At 38.9% G+C, this 16,695-nt stretch overlaps 1 protein-coding gene across 4 annotated transcripts in view; it reads right to left on the bottom strand.

Moving 5' to 3' along the window:
• PPP1R21 (protein phosphatase 1 regulatory subunit 21) overlaps positions 1–16,695 on the bottom strand; it is a 64,027-nt gene that overhangs the window by 25,698 nt on the left and 21,634 nt on the right. For 3 of the 4 annotated variants that reach the window (XM_047068074.1, XM_047068076.1, XM_047068077.1), the window contains exons 8-13: positions 16,590–16,642; positions 15,954–16,103; positions 11,597–11,698; positions 11,420–11,508; positions 8,896–9,032; positions 3,947–4,039 (exon numbers count right to left, since the gene is read on the bottom strand). In XM_047068074.1, coding sequence (XP_046924030.1) covers positions 3,947–4,039; positions 8,896–9,032; positions 11,420–11,508; positions 11,597–11,698; positions 15,954–16,103; positions 16,590–16,642 — 624 coding nt within the window. The remainder of the gene's footprint in view (positions 1–3,946; positions 4,040–8,895; positions 9,033–11,419; positions 11,509–11,596; positions 11,699–15,953; positions 16,104–16,589; positions 16,643–16,695) is intronic. The other variant, XM_047068075.1, reaches the window with a different exon arrangement.

Here is a 16,695-nt window from a genome sequence, read left to right as displayed (position 1 = left end):
GAAATAAGGGATAATGGGAGAATCTTAAGACAACACTGATTTATAAGGAAGGGTAATTATATTTTTAAATAATAAAGTGTTTACAATTCATTCTCCTCTGAATTTTTTAGAATACTTCAGGTACAACAGCACTAATTATCCCTACCAACAAAGCTAAAAATAAATCACAAAATATGAAAATTAATTTTTATAATGGGTGTGTATGCAGAGAACTGCATTTATTCAGAATCAAGAAGTCTAGTTAATCCTAGATTATGGATAATTAAAAAGAAATAAGACTAGAAAGAAATGGTTTTTGATATTTAACCTGATATGATCATGGTATTTTAACACAAAATCACTGTTTTATGAATAGAATTATTTTTTTTTTTTTAATTTTTTTTTCAACGTTTATTTATTTTTGGGACAGAGAGAGACAGAGCATGAACGGGGGAGGGGCAGAGAGAGAGGGAGACACAGAATCGGAAGCAGGCTCCAGGCTCTGAGCCATCAGCCCAGAGCCCGACGCGGGGCTCGAACCCACGGACCGCGAGATCGTGACCCGGCTGAAGTCGGACGCTTAACCGACTGCGCCACCCAGGCGCCCCTGAATAGAATTATTTTTACTAAAATTTTTAAACTGGGGAATTGTTTTAGTTATATATTTAATATACATATATGCACATATATGTAAACTTTCAGTTTTAGAGTCACAGAAAAGTTACAGAGACTTTTCTGTATATCTTTTAGCCAGTTTTCCCTGTTGTTAACACCTTACATTACAGTTGCCACAGCAAAAGAATCAACTAATTAGTATATTACTATTATATTTACGTTTTCAAAAATAAATGATTATCCTCTATATATTCATAAGATACCCAAGTGAATAAAAATTCGACTGGCGGCACCTAGGTGGCTTAGTCAGTTGGGCATTAACTTCAGCTCAGGTCATGATCTCACAGTTCATAAGTTCGAGCCCCGCACTGGGCTCTGTACTGAGAGCTTGGAACCTGGAGCCTGCTTCGGATTCTGTGTCTCCCTCTCTCTCTGCCCCTCCCCCCACTTGCTCACATGCACGCGCTCGCTCTCTCTAAAATAAACATTAAAAAAATTTTTTTGATTTGAACACTGAACACTCTTATATACTGAACTTGCTAGCCCCTAACACAGACATTTTCTCTCTACACACCACAGAAAGGTTTGGTCGCAATTTTGCTAGAAGTACACAAAACTATGATACAACTTGGCTGGCAGTAATCTTAGGTGATCAGCAGGTGACTGGGATACTTAATGAAAGTCATATAATACTATGAATACTTACATGGCTTCTACTGGACCTGTGCCACTGCAGTTTGACAACAGTAATTCTCCTAATCAAATTGTGTACTCTTTATCAAGTCGAAATATTTCAATTATTTAGGGTGTTCCTTGACATTAAATTTTAAATCCAAAAAGAACAAAGAAATCATGCAACCTAAGCCCAGAGATTTATTTTTCTCTTATGTTTCCTATGAGTCTACCTGCTTTAGACCTGAGACTAAAAATCAACAATTCTCAGGGAGCCTAGGTAGCTCAATCAGTTAAGCATCCAACTCTTGATTTCAGCTCAGGTCATGATCTCACAGTTCATGAGTTCAAGCCCCACATCAGGCTCTGAGCTAATAGTGCAGAGCCTGCTTGAGATTCTCTCCACCCCCCCTCCCCTTTTGTGCTCACGCTCTCTCTCTCAAAAAAAAAAATAAATAAACTTTAAAAAAATAACAATTCTCCCTCAGAATTCACTTGTTAAAAGATTAATTCAATTCACTTGTTAAAAGATTAATTCACTCCTATTTTAAATCCATTAGGACAGACATTTTAATATATCTCTAGCTCTCTTTTTACAATGACACCTGCCTGCCTTCTAACTTAGATCAAGCAATTATTCAGGGCAAAGCAGGAAGGGAAGAGGCTTGAAATGAGAGTTCTCTGAAACATAAAGCTTCTTCTGTTAATGCCAGTTGATATTCACTCTGAGTTTCCATGAGAGATACCCACCAGTCTTACAAGTTAAATAAAAAGACAGATTTAAACTGTAAACCTAGTAACAGGACCCCATAATCTTGCCAACCACCCTTCATGTTTTCCAATATTCTCTCTTTACGTTATGTTTTCAAGGACAGAAACAAATGGAGGAACTAAGGGGGTTCAGGGTGGAGGGTGCCTCTGATCCTCCCATAAGTTCCATTAGCTCATGTCCCAAATAACAAACAGTAACATTCTTAGATTTGGACCACTTGGTGTCTTAATCTTATGTAATGTTTGAATAAAAGCATCTGAATAGGGGTGTCTGGCTGGCTCAGTTGATGGAGCATCTGAGTCTTGATCTCGGGGTTGTAGGTTGGAGCCCCATGCTGGGTCGAGAGATTACTTAAAAAAAAAATCTTAAAAAAAGAAAGCATCTGTATAAAACTCTGTATATTATAGATTAATTAAAATAGAAATATAAATAAAATCGAGATTTTTTTTTTAATGTAAAGGAAGCTTTAAGACCCCTCTTATTGGATAGCAACCCTCCACTGCTCTCACCCATTCTTTATAGGAATGCTGGAGAAACTGCTAGCAAGAACAAATAATAATATCAGCATAGCAAAATTTAGAAACTAAAACCAAAAACTGTAGCAACAGCTACCTATGGTTTCAATGGCCTAGCTCTGGGTTAACTAAAGTCCTGGAAGAGAGGACCATAGCTAGGTTTTAACTTCCCAAACCAAAAGCTGCACAGGAAAAAGGCACCATGCCCTTAGGTCCTCTACACAGCAGACTAGTTCTGCTGGGTTTGGGCTGACTCTTGTCATCTGGCACCAAGACTGTCTATTCAAGCTGTGATTCCTACAGCCACGGCTAGCCCTAGAAGTACAGTGATTTTTTAAATTCCTTATAATTGGAGACGAGCCACAGAAAGGTATATTCTCCATACTGAACGGTAAGACAGTGCTAGCTAATACTGCTGACACTAAGACTGAATGATTCCCAGTGCTGGAGGTTACATGCCAACCTACAAGAGAGCCTGAATACACCCATCTTGTACATGCTTTCCAACAGCCTTAAGGTTTTAAAATTATTTTCTGTGAAACTAGTAATTGGTCCCTAATTGTTACCTAAGTACCACAGTGAATAATCTAGGCTATTATTAATCTGGGCTATTTCCAATAATTGCTTCTGCCCTTTCCTCCTTCTCCTACCCCAACTCTCTTCAAAAGGAAAAGAAGAAAAAAACCTAGAAGCCATGCAGACCCACAGATTGAAAAGTCGACTCAGGATCACAGTTAGCTAAGAAGCATATGAAATGTCCTTCAGCCGACTATATTCTTTGTACATAGCAATTAAAAACTAATCAAAGCTTAAAACCAGACCTCCACTCCTTAAGTCTCCCCTGAAGAAAACAGGCCTTAAAATGGGTACTTTATTTCATTTTACTTTTTTTGAGAGAGAGAGAGTGGGTGCAAGTGAGTGACGGGCAGAGACAGAGAGGGAGAGAGAGAGGAGGGAATTAAAATGGGCACTTTAAACTTAAAAATGCACAGGATGGTGGAAAGTGAGTACATTCTTTCTTGGAACTTTAAACCCTGGATTCCTCAACTCCTTCATGCTTGGGCTCTAACAAGTGCAAAGTATTTTGCTAAATGCCTCTGAATAGCATGTCTGGCTTGATAAAATTCACACACCTGCCTTAAATCACTGCAATGTATTTTTGGCCAAAGTACTGTGCACAAGGGTTTCTCTTCAGCACTGTGTTTACCTTCTGAAATGAAGCAGATGGAAAAAACAGAAGGCAGTGAGCTGCGCACTTCAACATAAGCCAAATGCTACTAAGCCTTTTTCTGGGGTCTATTAGCCTTGGTGGTATTGGTTTAATCTCATTTGGGCAGATCTGAGAAAATGAGATGAAGGTTTTCAGCTTATTTATGTTCTTTCCAAACCTCACCTTTCATGACATCATGAAATCCATGCAGAGCAGCACCAACATTTGTTAAGACAGAACTATAGTTCGTCCGAAGGAGTCCATCTGGCTCTGTACCTAGGAAACCAAAATCACAAGCCTAAGCATTTTCCCAGAAGACTTCGCCTAAAAACCTGAGAGCTCACCTGCCTCCTCTACTCTTGGGAAGAGAGAAAATAAAGATGGCTTGTGATATATTGGAAATAATGGCTCCTGAAGTCTTTGCAAACACATTCAGATAGAAGAGTGATAAATATACATCCAACTCATCTGCATTACCCACATCCACAAATATTTTTAATGGTTAAGAACCAAAATTACATTGCTAAGTAGGATTACATATTTTATGATTCTTCTTGCAATAAAAGTTGAATTTTCACCTTGTAACTTCAGGACACATTTCTCAATTTCTCCTTTCCCTATACATGATTATTAGTTGAACATCACTAAAAACACCATTATTCAAATATCAGAGCTCCACTTCTGGCATGACAGCATGAGCAGTTCCACAGGCCCTCTGAGCTCACAGCATGGAGCCTGCTTGGGATTCTCCCTACCTCTCTCTCTGCCCCTTCCGTGCGCACAGGTGCAGATGCTCTCATGCGTGTGCTCGCTCTCTCTCTCTCTCTCTCTCTCTCTCACACACACACACACACACACACACACACACACACAAACACACAAAATAAACTTAAAAGAAAAAAAAAAGCCCAAATTTAACTGGATCATCTGTGAAGCAATTTATGCCCCAAAGGCATTGTTGAAAACAAGACAGCAGCCAGTCAGCAATCAGTGGAGTTTATCCTCCACGTGATTAAGAAACAAAACAGGAGGGGCGCCTGGGTGGCTCAGTGGGCTAAGCATCAGACTCCTGATATGGGCTCAGTTCATGATCTCAAGGTCCCTGTGCTGGAGCCCCACATCGCACTCCATGCCAATAGTGCACAGTCTGCTTAGGATTCTCTCTCTCACCTTCTCTCTGCTCCTCCCCCACTAGTGCTCGTGCGCGTGCTCTCTCTCTCTCTCTCAAAATAAACTTTTAAAAAAAGAAGGAACAGGGGCGCCTGGGTGGCTCAGTCGGTTGGGCATCCGGCTTTGGCTCAGGTCATGATCTGGCAGTTTGTGAGCTCAAGCCCCACGTTGGGCTCTGTGTGGACAGCTCAGAGCTTGGAGCCTGCTTAGGATTCTGCACCTCCGTCTCTCTCTGCTCCTCCTCCTCTCTCTCTCTCTAAATTAAACATTAAAGAAAAATTAAAAAAAAAAAAAAAAAAAAGAAGGAACAAGACTGGGAAAGGGCCCTGACAAAACCACTGTTACCCAGGGCGACTGTGGGCCTGCCCATGGCTAAACCCCCTGAGAAACAACAAGTAATCAGGGTGATTACTCTGAAAAACTACAAAATAAAATTAAAGAAGGTCTGTCTAGATGCAAAAATACAGCCTATTAATGAACCAGAAAACTTAACATTATTAAGATGGCAATACTCCCTGTGTGAGTTTCCCAGGGCTGCCGTAACAAAGTGCTACAAAGGGAGTGGTTTAAAACCATAGAAAACAGCGCTCTTACAGTTCTGGAAGCCAGAAGTCTGAAATCAAAGCTGTGCTAACAGGGCCACACTTCCGCTGAAGGCTCCAGAGAATAGTTCCTTGCCTCTCCCAGCTTCTGTTGGCCCACATGTTCCTTGGCTTATGGCAGGATTAACCCCAATCCCTGCCTTGGTCTTCATATGGCCTCCCTGAGTCTCTCCTGTGTCTCTGTATGTCTCCAAATCTCTCCTTATAAGGATGGTAGTCACTGGACTGACAGGGCTCTCCCTAAACTAGTAAGACCTCATCTTACCTTGATTACATCTGCAGAGATCCTATTTCCAAATAAAGTTGTATACACAGATACCAGAGTAGAATTTCACGTACTTTGGGGAGACAATTCAACCCACAAAACTCCCCAGACTGATCTACAGATTCAGTGCAATCCCTGTCAGAATCCCAGCTGACTTCTTTGTAGAAACTGACAAGCTGATTCTAAAATTTACATGAAATTACAAGGGAACAAGAATAGTCAAACAGACGTGCCTGGGTGGCTCAGTCACTCCTCCAGCTCTTTGGTTTCGGCTCAGGTCATGATCCCATGGTTTGTGGGTTCAAAACCTGTGTTGGGCTCCACGTTGACAGTGCAGAGCCTGCTTGGGATTCTCTCCCTCTGCTCCTCCTTCACTCTCACTCACATTCTCTCTTTCTCTCTCCCTCCCTCTCTTTCAAAATAAATCAATAAACATAAAAAAAAAGAAAGAATACTCAAATAATCTTGACAAAGAACAAACTAGGAGGACTCTCACTTCCTGATCTCAAAACTTACCCAAAAGCAACAGTCATCAAGACAATATAGTATTGGCATAGGACTGACACATATATAGATTAATGGAATAAACCTGAGAGTCTAGAATTAAATCCATAAACCTATGATCAACTGATTCTTAACAAGTGTGCCAAGGTCATTCAATAGGGAAAAAAGTCTTTTCAATAAATGGCGCTGAGACAACTAGATATACACCTCACACCAGATAAAAAAAATTAACTCAAAATGGATCAAGGACCTAAACACGAAAGCTAAAACTATAAAATTCTTAGAAGAAAACATAGGGGTAAGTCTTTATGACCTCATATTTGACCATGGATTCTTAGACACCAAAAGCACAAACAATAAAATAAAAATAAATTGATTTCATGTAAATTAAAAAACTTTTGTGCTTCAATGGACACCATAAAAAAGTGAAAAGAAAGCCCACAAAATGGAAGAAAATATTGCCAATCATATATCCAAAAAGGAATTTGTATCTAGAGTATATAAAGAACACTTACAGGGGTACCTGGGTGGCTCCATCAATTACGCATCTGACTTTGGCTCAGGTCATGATCTCTTGGCTTATGGATTTGAGCCCCACATCGGACTCTAAGCTGACAGCTCAGCCTGGAGCCTGCTTCAGATTCTATGTCTCCCTCTCTCTCTGCCCCTCCCATATTCATGTTCTGTCTCTCTTTCTTTCAAAAATTAATGAACATTAAAAAAAAATTTTAAAAACAGGGCTCCTGGGTGGCTCAGTCAGTTAAGCGTCCAACTTCAGCTCAGGTCATGATCTCGCAGTTCATGAGTTCAAGCCCCGTGCTGACAGTTTAGAGCCTGGAGCCTGCTTCAGATTCTGTGTCTTCTTCTCTGCCTCTCTCCAGCTCATGCTTGCTCTCTCTCTAGCTCTCTCTCTCTCAAAAAAAAAATAATTAAAAAAAAAATTTTATAAAAAAAATAAAAATAAAATAACACAACTCAATAATAAAAAGACAACCTAACTGAAAAATGGAGAAAAGATCTGAATAAATCTATTTCCAAAGAAGACACACAAATGGCCAATAAGGACATGAAAAGATGCTTGACCTCATTAGACATCAGGGAAATACAAATCAAAAGAGCAATGAGACACCACCTCAGAAAGTTGAATAACAACACTAGGATGGCTAAAATCAAAAAGCCAGATAATAACAAGTATTGGTGAGGATGTGGAGAAATCAGAACCCTGCTGGTAGGAAGCCACCTTGCAAAACAGTATGGCAGTTCTTCCAACAGTTAAGTATAGTCGTTACCATATGACCCAGCAATTCCACTCCTAGGTATATACCCAACAGAAATGAAAGCTAGTCCACTCAAACACTGTTCACAAATATCTATAGTATCACTATTCATAACAGCCAAAAGGTGGAAAACAATAGAAAGCATCAACTGATAGGTAAATAAAATGTGGTATATCTCTACAATGGGAGGGTACTCTGTAATAAAAAGGAATGGATTATTGATACATGCTTCCTGTTGGGTGAATCTTGAGAACATTACGCTGAGTGAAAAAAAAGCAGTCACAAAAAACCATGTTATATGATTCTGTTTATACAAAGTGTTCAGAATAGGCAAACTTACGAGCAGAAAGTACGTTAGTAGTTGCTTAAAGCCAAGGAGGGGTGGAACAGGGGAAAAAGAAGGTGATAGCTAAAGTATACAGGGTTTCTGCTTGAAGTGATGAAAATATTTTAAAATTAACTTTGATATATGATGGTGCATATATTTGTGAATATACTAAAAACCACTGAATGTTATACTTTAAATGGGTAAACTGTATGGTATGTAAATTATATCACATTAAAGCTGTTACAAAAAAAACAAATCACAGTTCTAGAAAAATCATGTCATTCTTAAAACATCGCTTAAACTGAGATCCATTCAATTACCTGAAAATATTCTCCTCAAATTAGACGAAAGGGAAACAAATGATATTTTTACTTCTAAACCTCCCCCCCCTCCTATTCTACTTGTTGGGAAGTTGCTACAAATTCTTATGCTTTGCCCCTCTGCATTTAAAAAAGAGGATTGTGAGGGGTGCCTGGGTGGCTCAGGCAGTTGGGTGTCCGACTTCGGCTCAGGTCATGATCTCATGGTTCATGGGTTTGAGCCCCGTGTTAGGCTCTGTACTGACAGCTCAGAGTCTGGAGCCTGTTTTGGATTCTGTGTCTCCCTCTCTCTCTGCCCCTCCCCTGCCCGTGCTCTCTCTCAGTCTCTCAAAAATAAATAAACATTAAAAAAAATTTTTTTTTTTAAAAAGAAGATGGTGAGAAAGGAAATTAATATTTAATGCATGTCTTCAATGCCTGATTCTGTACATTCTTAATTTAACTTAAAAATCATTTTACCTCCATTTTTAAATGGGAAGACAGGTACAGAGAGATAAAGCAAGTTGCCCAAGACCATAAACGTGTAAGGGGCTGGGGGACTTGAGTTCAAGTTTTTCTGACTCTAGATCCTGCATTCTTCCTGCTCAAACAAACTAAACATCTCCTTCTCCAGCTTCTTGTACTCTCAGTTCTTCAGGTTGAACCATGAGCAACAAACAAACATACTTGGCAAGGCGAGAAGACCAACGTAAGTCTGCAGCTTCTCAAACACAGCTGTCATTTTTCTCATGTCCTGAGACAGCTCTAGATTCCTGGCTCTCAACGCAGATGTGCAAAGAGAAGATTCACATTCTTCTTCTAAACTAGGAATGAGCAGATTTTTCAAAAGTGAGCATCCTAACGATTTTCAAATAGCTACAATAAATCCTCTCAATTCTCAAACAACTAGATCCAAAGAGAAAACTTTACAAAAAAGAAAAAAAAATTTATCTCATTTATAAGGTTCCGTTTTTTAAACCGTAATACACATACCTGTTGGCTGCAAATGTCAAAGGAGTAACAGAGGACTAAATGGGAAATAAAAAAAAAAAAAAAAGGCAGGTGTCCATTGTCTTTCCATTCTGAGAACAGCACAAAATTATTTCTCTTAAAAATATTTTGAGGAAAAAAATATTTTGAGGAGGGGTGCCTGGCTGGCTCAGGTGATAGAGCATGTGATTCTTGATCTTGGGGTCATGAGTTCAAGCCCCACACCGGGCACAGAGCTGAAAGGAAAAGGAAAAGGAAAAGGAAAAGGAAAAGGAAAAGGAAAAGGAAAAGGAAAAGGGAAAGGGAAAGGGAAAGGGAAAGGGAAAGGGAAAGGGAAAGGGAAAGGGAAAGGGAAAGGGAAAGGGAAAGGGAAAGGGAAAGGGAAAAGGAAAGGGAAAGGAAGGAAAAAGAAAAGAGAAGAAAAGAAAGAAAAGAAAAGAGAAGAAAAAGAATACAAAAATATTTTGAGGAGAAAAATATCTCATAGACTGACTTCCTAAAGAGAACTGACCAGGAACCAGCAGAGAGTCAATCATTAAGAAACCTTTATAGTATATGTATTTGTAAGGTTAAAAAAACAGGTGGATTCTTAACAGTACTTTATAAAAATGTGCAGGTAATCCCTCCCCTGTTCGTGCTCTGTCTCTGTCTCTCAAAAATAAATAAACGTTAAAAAAATTTAAAAAATAAAATGTGCAGGTAATCAAGCAAAATGCTTTTTATATAAAGCTAGAAGAGTTATTATCACAGGAAAAATAAACATATCTCCCTCCTCGACCTTGCCATGTCTCTTTTTCTACTTTATAGCAGACAGCTTCATTTAATACTAAGCCCGTTTACAACTAAAAAACATGCCATCTTGTCAATTAAAGTGGTTTTGAAACCAATGATGAAAAGTTGCCTAAAAACATAAATATATGATGGGGTAGGGAACAACATTCCAAAAATAGGAATCTAAGATCAAGAAAGGTCTTATCCAATGTTTCTAAAAACTCAATAGTGAAAAAATTAATTAAGGTAAAATAAAAATGCCTAAGTGTTTCAAGTAGTAAATACCACTTTTGCAGTGGTTCTCAGATTCCTCTTAAACATAAGCCAGATCAATAAGGTATATTCAATTTAGTGTTAAACTTCTAGAATCAATTTTCAAAAAACTTTAACTATACTGAACCATAAGATGTAAGAATCTGAATGAAACTGTAATTCATAATTATTAAAGTCCTAACTCCTTGATTCCTAAAATTCTATCATACCAACAAATCATAAAATTTGGTTACTGAAATAACTTTTAATTAAGAATTAAATAACATTTAATTAGGAAATAAAATGGCTTTTAACACATATTAAATGTTTCAAATAATGAAAGTATACATTTTTAAAAAAGTAAAACCTACTACTTTAGTTTTATAAGGATTAATGAACCATAATTACTTGTATATTTTCAAAATCTCTAAGTGAGTTACTTACATATGAGTTATCTACATATTTTCTAAAGTTTATTCTACAATATATTATAATACATCTGTGTTCTTGTTTCTCTTGTGTTCCAGTTGTATTCTTTTTTTTTAAGGCTAAATCTTAGGATGAAAAGATTTAGATGGAGGTCTTGTTAGTTTTAGACCAAAAATATCAAAATGTACAAGCAATATCAAATTTCCAGTTACGGAGATTATTTTCGCTTTCCCTTCCAGAAATACTTAACAAAGAATACTTAAGGTTACATAATGACATCTTCTACCAGGGATGGAGCACATACACAAAATTTTTAGTTTGTAACTTATAAACATCACCAATAATAAAAACAAGAAAAGACCACCTTGAAGAAACCTAATGATTACAGGTCCAATCGTAGAAGCTAACTATTATAACCCCCATCTAAATGGGGGTTTTGTTTACAGCAAAAAGATAAAACTGAAATTATTTCAATAAATGTGTGATTCACAATCACTGAAAACATGGATTCATACTGTTATGTGATTATAGCAGTAACCACAGTACAGAACTACTCAAAAAAACCCTAACAGATGCACAACAAATTTTCTTAAATAGAAGTTTATGCTGCTCAAGCCATATTTTCCTTTTTCGTAAAAGTCCAAATTGGCTATGATGCAGAAAGATCAGGCAGACCACAAGAGATACCTGTCTCTATTTTATTAATTCCAGCACAGGTCAGGTGACACCCCACAATTCCCCAAATTCCTTGCCCTCAAGGATTAAGTACCTTTTTAACTGATAAGGAAGAATCTTCCTAAGAAAACATATGTAAGAGGTTAAGTGCTCTGAAAAAGTTTTCAATTTCACAGTAGTCTCCTGGAAGAGAAAAATAATTTCATGGTTAATAGTGTTATTTGACAAAGAGAGCCTCCACTTCCAGAAGTGAAACACAGAAGAAAATTACCAGGACAGTCACAGTATCCTCAGTAATACTTTCAAATAAATGAAGCATTCCTTCCTCAAGAGGGCGGACGTAGGATGCATTTTCATGAAGGTACTGTGAGAACTAAATACAGAAGGGAAAGAATTGGGAGTTACATCACTGGAAAATACCAACAGATTTGTAAATGGACTCAACTGAGTTGCAATAAACTTTTTTGGGAAATTTTTCTGGGAAATTTGGCTTTTACAAAACAGATATGCTCCCCTCTAATAGTTCCAAATACAATCCCCAAGTCCCCATCTCATTCCAAAAGGAGGAACTTGAAAGGGGGCCCGGGAGACATAATTAACAACCAGGCATGGGTGGAAATGGGGAGGGGACACTGCATCACAACCAGCACCAACAGGCCTTCCCCAAACACCTGCTTCTCTACAGGGGTCTCCGTTAAAAAAAAAAAAAAGAAAATCAAAACTGTATGAAAGGTTTTTAGGTTATGTATCTCATTCTTTAAAAAAATTTTTAGGGGCGCCTGGGTGGCGCAGTCGGTTAAGCGTCCGACTTCAGCCATGTCACGATCTCGCGGTCCGCGAGTTCGAGCCCCGCGTCAGGCTCTGGGCTGATGGCTCAGAGCCTGGAGCCTGTTTCCGATTCTGTGTCTCCCTCTCTCTCTGCCCCTCCCCCGTTCATGCTCTGTCTCTCTCTGTCCCAAAAATAAATAAACGTTGAAAAAAAAAAAAAATTTTTAATGTTTATTTATTTTGAGAGAGAGAGCACGTACAAGGGAGGGGCAGAGAGAGAGAGGGAGACACGGAATTCGAAGCAGGCTCCAGGCTCTGAGCTGTCAGCACAGAGCCCAATGTGGGGCTCTAACTCACAAAGCAGTGAGATCATGACCTGAGCCAAAGTCGGACGCTTAACCAACTGAGCCACCTAGGTGCCCCTGTACCTTTTTTAAAAAACAAGTCTATTAAGGACAGATTTTTTTTTGTACTGTGGACAATGTTCAGAGTTAACAAAGTCCAGAAATACAATTCTCACCAACATGAGGATATAAAAACTTTCATTACCATCACTGATGTTTAGTATTTAAGAACAATTCAGTATGAAGAATCAATTCAGAAAAACATCCTACAGGCATTTAGACAACTTAAAAGCAAAAAGGTTAATTTTCACCTACAAAATATCTCAATTACTGTATAATGAGTATTGTATAATGGCTCAAATGTTGATTTCTAAGTATAGAAATGTAAGATCTCACTATGCAGAAATGTGATTCAACTGGCCCCCCCGCTAAACTATAGATACATGGCTCTGGGCATCTCAGTCTTTCTGGACTTCAATCTTTAGACCTGTGAAGTTGAACATTAGGCTTACACATCTAAATGTCTACTTTATGATTCTATGAACAAGTCTAAACACTCTGGTCATCTTTTAACAAGTGGTTTCTGAATCCCCTTCAATAATACAGACTTATTAGGGAAAGCACATAGAACCTTTCACAGGCCAAAACACCGAAAGTAAGACATTGAGAAATACATGAATTCTTCAAAGTTAATGAAGTGCTTCAGGAAGTTAAGACTAACAAATGTGACTCTCCCTGTGTGGGCTTAATACGGCAACAAGCTAAAATAAAATTCCAATAACGCACAAAGAACCAGTAATGAGTGAAATATATTTTTTGATATTATAGAAGTGTAAAAGAAAATATAACCACATTAAAATGCTGCAGCACTATTTCCCTACCCAAGTCATCTGAAAGCTTTTTCCCACAGTGAAACTGAAGAGCATATTTCAAAGACCCAAAGTTTAATTCTTTATGAACTTCAGTAGATATACGGCGTCAGATCAAAACTGATGAAAATCAAGCATCTCCTGAGGTCTTCCTATGTGTAAGACATAATGATAACAAGAACTAACCATTAGTGAGTGCATACTACGTCCCAGGCACTATTCTTAGTACTCTGCACGTATTATCCACTTAATCCTCAAACATATATACCTATGAGGTATGTACTCTATCCTCAGTTTTAAAGATCAGGAAAATGAAGCACAGAGAGGTTAAATAAATTGCCCAAGAGGACACAGAAAGTGGCAGAACTGGGCTGGGACCCCAGTAGTCTGGCTTCAGAATCCAGGCTTTTGCTACACTAATAGGTACTTACAGGATCCATGGACATAAACACTATTCAATCCCTGGAAACACTGCATGGTACAGAAAAACAAGCTAGGAAGAAGAATCAGCCAAGTAGGAAGAGGGGCAGATTCATTTCAGAATACCACATTATGGGGGCACTTAAGAGCACACATCTACAGCAAAATCCCTCAATTTCCTCCCTGTGGGAGCCAGCCTTCAAGCTAGCCCCACTGATCCGGGCCTTGGCCATTCTTGGCTTTGTGTAGTGCCCTACCTAGCACATTGTTTCAGGGTTGGTCTGTGTGACCAAAATGATATGGTAGAAGTGATGATACTCAGTACCCACACTAAGTCACAATAGGCATTGTGGCTTCCACTTTGCTCTCTCTTGGATCCCTCGTTCTAGGGGAAGTTAACTGCTGTGTCCTAAGGACACTCAAGCAGCCCTGTGGAGAGGTGTTCTCATTGAGAAACCAAGGCTTCCCGCCAACAACCAGCACTAACTCACCAGCCACGTGAGTGAGCCACCTGGGAAGCAAATCCCCCCACCCCGGGCAAGTTTCTAGATGAATACAGCCTCAGCTGACTCTTGACTGACCTCATGAAAGATCATAAGCCAAAGCCCACCAGGCTAATTTTCTCCTGATTCCTTACCCACAGAAAGTGTGTGAGATAATAAACGTTTGTCATTTTAAATGACTAAGTTTTAGTGTAATTTATTACACAGCAATACCTAACTAATACACTCACTGTTTATTTTTCCTTTTCAGTAAAAGGTGATCCTGCAAACTATCGTAAATCCTTTCATTAGAACTAGATGGGCAGGGAATCGGGGAGGGGTGGGAGGGCTTGGGTAGCTCAGTTTGTTAAGTGGTTATGCATCTAATTCTTAAATTTGCTCAGGCCATGATCTGATGGTTTGTGAGTTTGAGCCCTGCGGCAGGCTCTGTGCTGACAGCATGGAGACTACTTAGGATTTTCTCTCTCTCTCTCAAAATAAATAAGCGTTAAAAAAAAAAAAAAAAAGAACCAGCTGGGGAGAAAAAAGGAAAGGAAGGAACAAAATTTGCCAGGCCCCAAAAAAAAGGACTGAAGGGAACAACACTTAGCCCTCTTCTTATTCCTTGTTTAAACTTCACACACTCTGAACATACCCCAAAAATCAAGCAGAGAAGCAGTCTCACCCCCACTCCATACCCCAGCAAGAAGGGTCAACTATACCACACATATTTTTTTGCTTTTAAACATATCCAGGGGCACCTGGGCAGCTCAGTCAGTTAAGCGTCCGACTTCGGCTCAGGTCATATCTTGCTGTTCGTGGGTTTGAGCCCCGCATCAGGCTCTGTGCTGACAACTCAGAGTCTGGAGCCTTCTTCAGATTCTGTGTCTGTCTCTCTCTCTCTCTCTCTCTCTCTCTCTCTCTCTCTCTCTCTCTCTGCCCCTGCCCCACTCATGCTCTGTCTCAGTCTCTCTCAAAAATAAATAAACATTAAAAAAAATTTTTTTTTTTAATTTAAACATATCCAATGAAGAAAGTTACACAGAGAGTATAAACAAGGAAAGAGAAAGAGAAAAATGCCAGCAAATTAACTTTTCCAACAATAAAATGCACTTTTCCTTATGCCACATCCCGGTCAAAAAACTACTGAAGTCCTCCATCCTACATACGACGTGAAAAGTCTGGGCCTTGGCCTGCCCAGAGGGGCCTTCTAGAGTCCAGAGCCATGTTTTTTTCTGTGCAACCTGACCTCCCACTTCTCCACTTAAAAGACTTGACACTCTTGCCAAAACAGATTGTTCACTGCTCCCTTCCCCCCGCCCCACCCCCCCAACACACACTTCATGATGCCTTCTAACTCCATGACTTTACTCATGTCTTATATCCTCTTCTGGAGGAAAAAAACACCCATTCTATTTCTCTCCTCCTATTCAATTCCCGCTCATTTTTCAAAGCCCATTCAAATCGCCAAAGAAGCTTTCCCAGACACTACCACCAACAGCAATCTTCCCTCCTTGATGACCTCACTCCACTTACTGATCTTACCACCCACACTTCCCCCTACTATTTAATTTCTTAAGAATCTCCATGTTTGCCATATTTTATCTTGAGGGTAAAGACTGTGACTTACAGTTTTCTTCCATGTCCTCCATGGTAGTTGGCTGATGCACAGTAGTGGTCTGAAAAGAAATAACGTGTCCTCCTACTTGTTCAGGGCAAAGAAAGGTATCCTGAATTAACTTTACCTTCTGATTCAACGGAGATATAGTGTCAATGGCAGAATCAATAGGAAAAATCTGAATCCTCTGTTCTGTATAGGTGTGAAAGTTCAGTAGAGCCGTCACAAGATCTTGAACAAAAGCCAGGGCCTGCCCAGCAATGTCCCGCATCTTCAGCTTTTAAATGGAAAGTATATAAAGTCAACTCTCCAATTACTATTCTCAAACAACTTTAGTAAGTCCCCTTTTAGAGAAAACACTTAAATTCTAGTATAATTATTCCTTAATTTAAATTTATTTGCTCCCACTTGGATTTTAATATTCCCTCCTAATTAGAATGCCACCAGTTTTAGAAAATAGACCTCTTCCACTTAACCTAGACCATATAAGCACAAGTCCACCAACCTACAAGAAAAGTAGGACTCACAAAATTATTGCATCCCATAATTCCATTCTAAAGTTATCAGATGAGAGAGAACAAAAATCTGTATTATTTATGAATTCAATGAACAGCAGATTATGCAATTTTTTAAAAATGTATGACAAAGTGAAGCAAAAGTTAAACACATGGTTTAGTGCACTAAACAGAGGCCCAAACCGATAAATTCTTGTTTCTGAAAAGTCTGACATACACATCGCTGAAAATAAAAACATCATCATTACCTGATGTCTCCTATTGTGGAGTGGAACGTTCAGAGCGTTATACTGACTATATTCTACAAAACAAAAATGGATGCATGTTAATTCATTTTACATTTACAGAGAAGCT

This window comes from Lynx rufus, unplaced genomic scaffold (assembly GCF_022079265.1).
Source record: "Lynx rufus isolate CCGP_SWC_20201006 ecotype Redwood Valley unplaced genomic scaffold, mLynRuf1.p SCAF_8, whole genome shotgun sequence".
Taxonomy (NCBI): domain Eukaryota; kingdom Metazoa; phylum Chordata; class Mammalia; order Carnivora; family Felidae; genus Lynx; species Lynx rufus.
The sequence above is the reverse complement of the archived record's forward strand: the minus strand, read 5'-3'. Positions and strand labels throughout refer to the sequence as shown.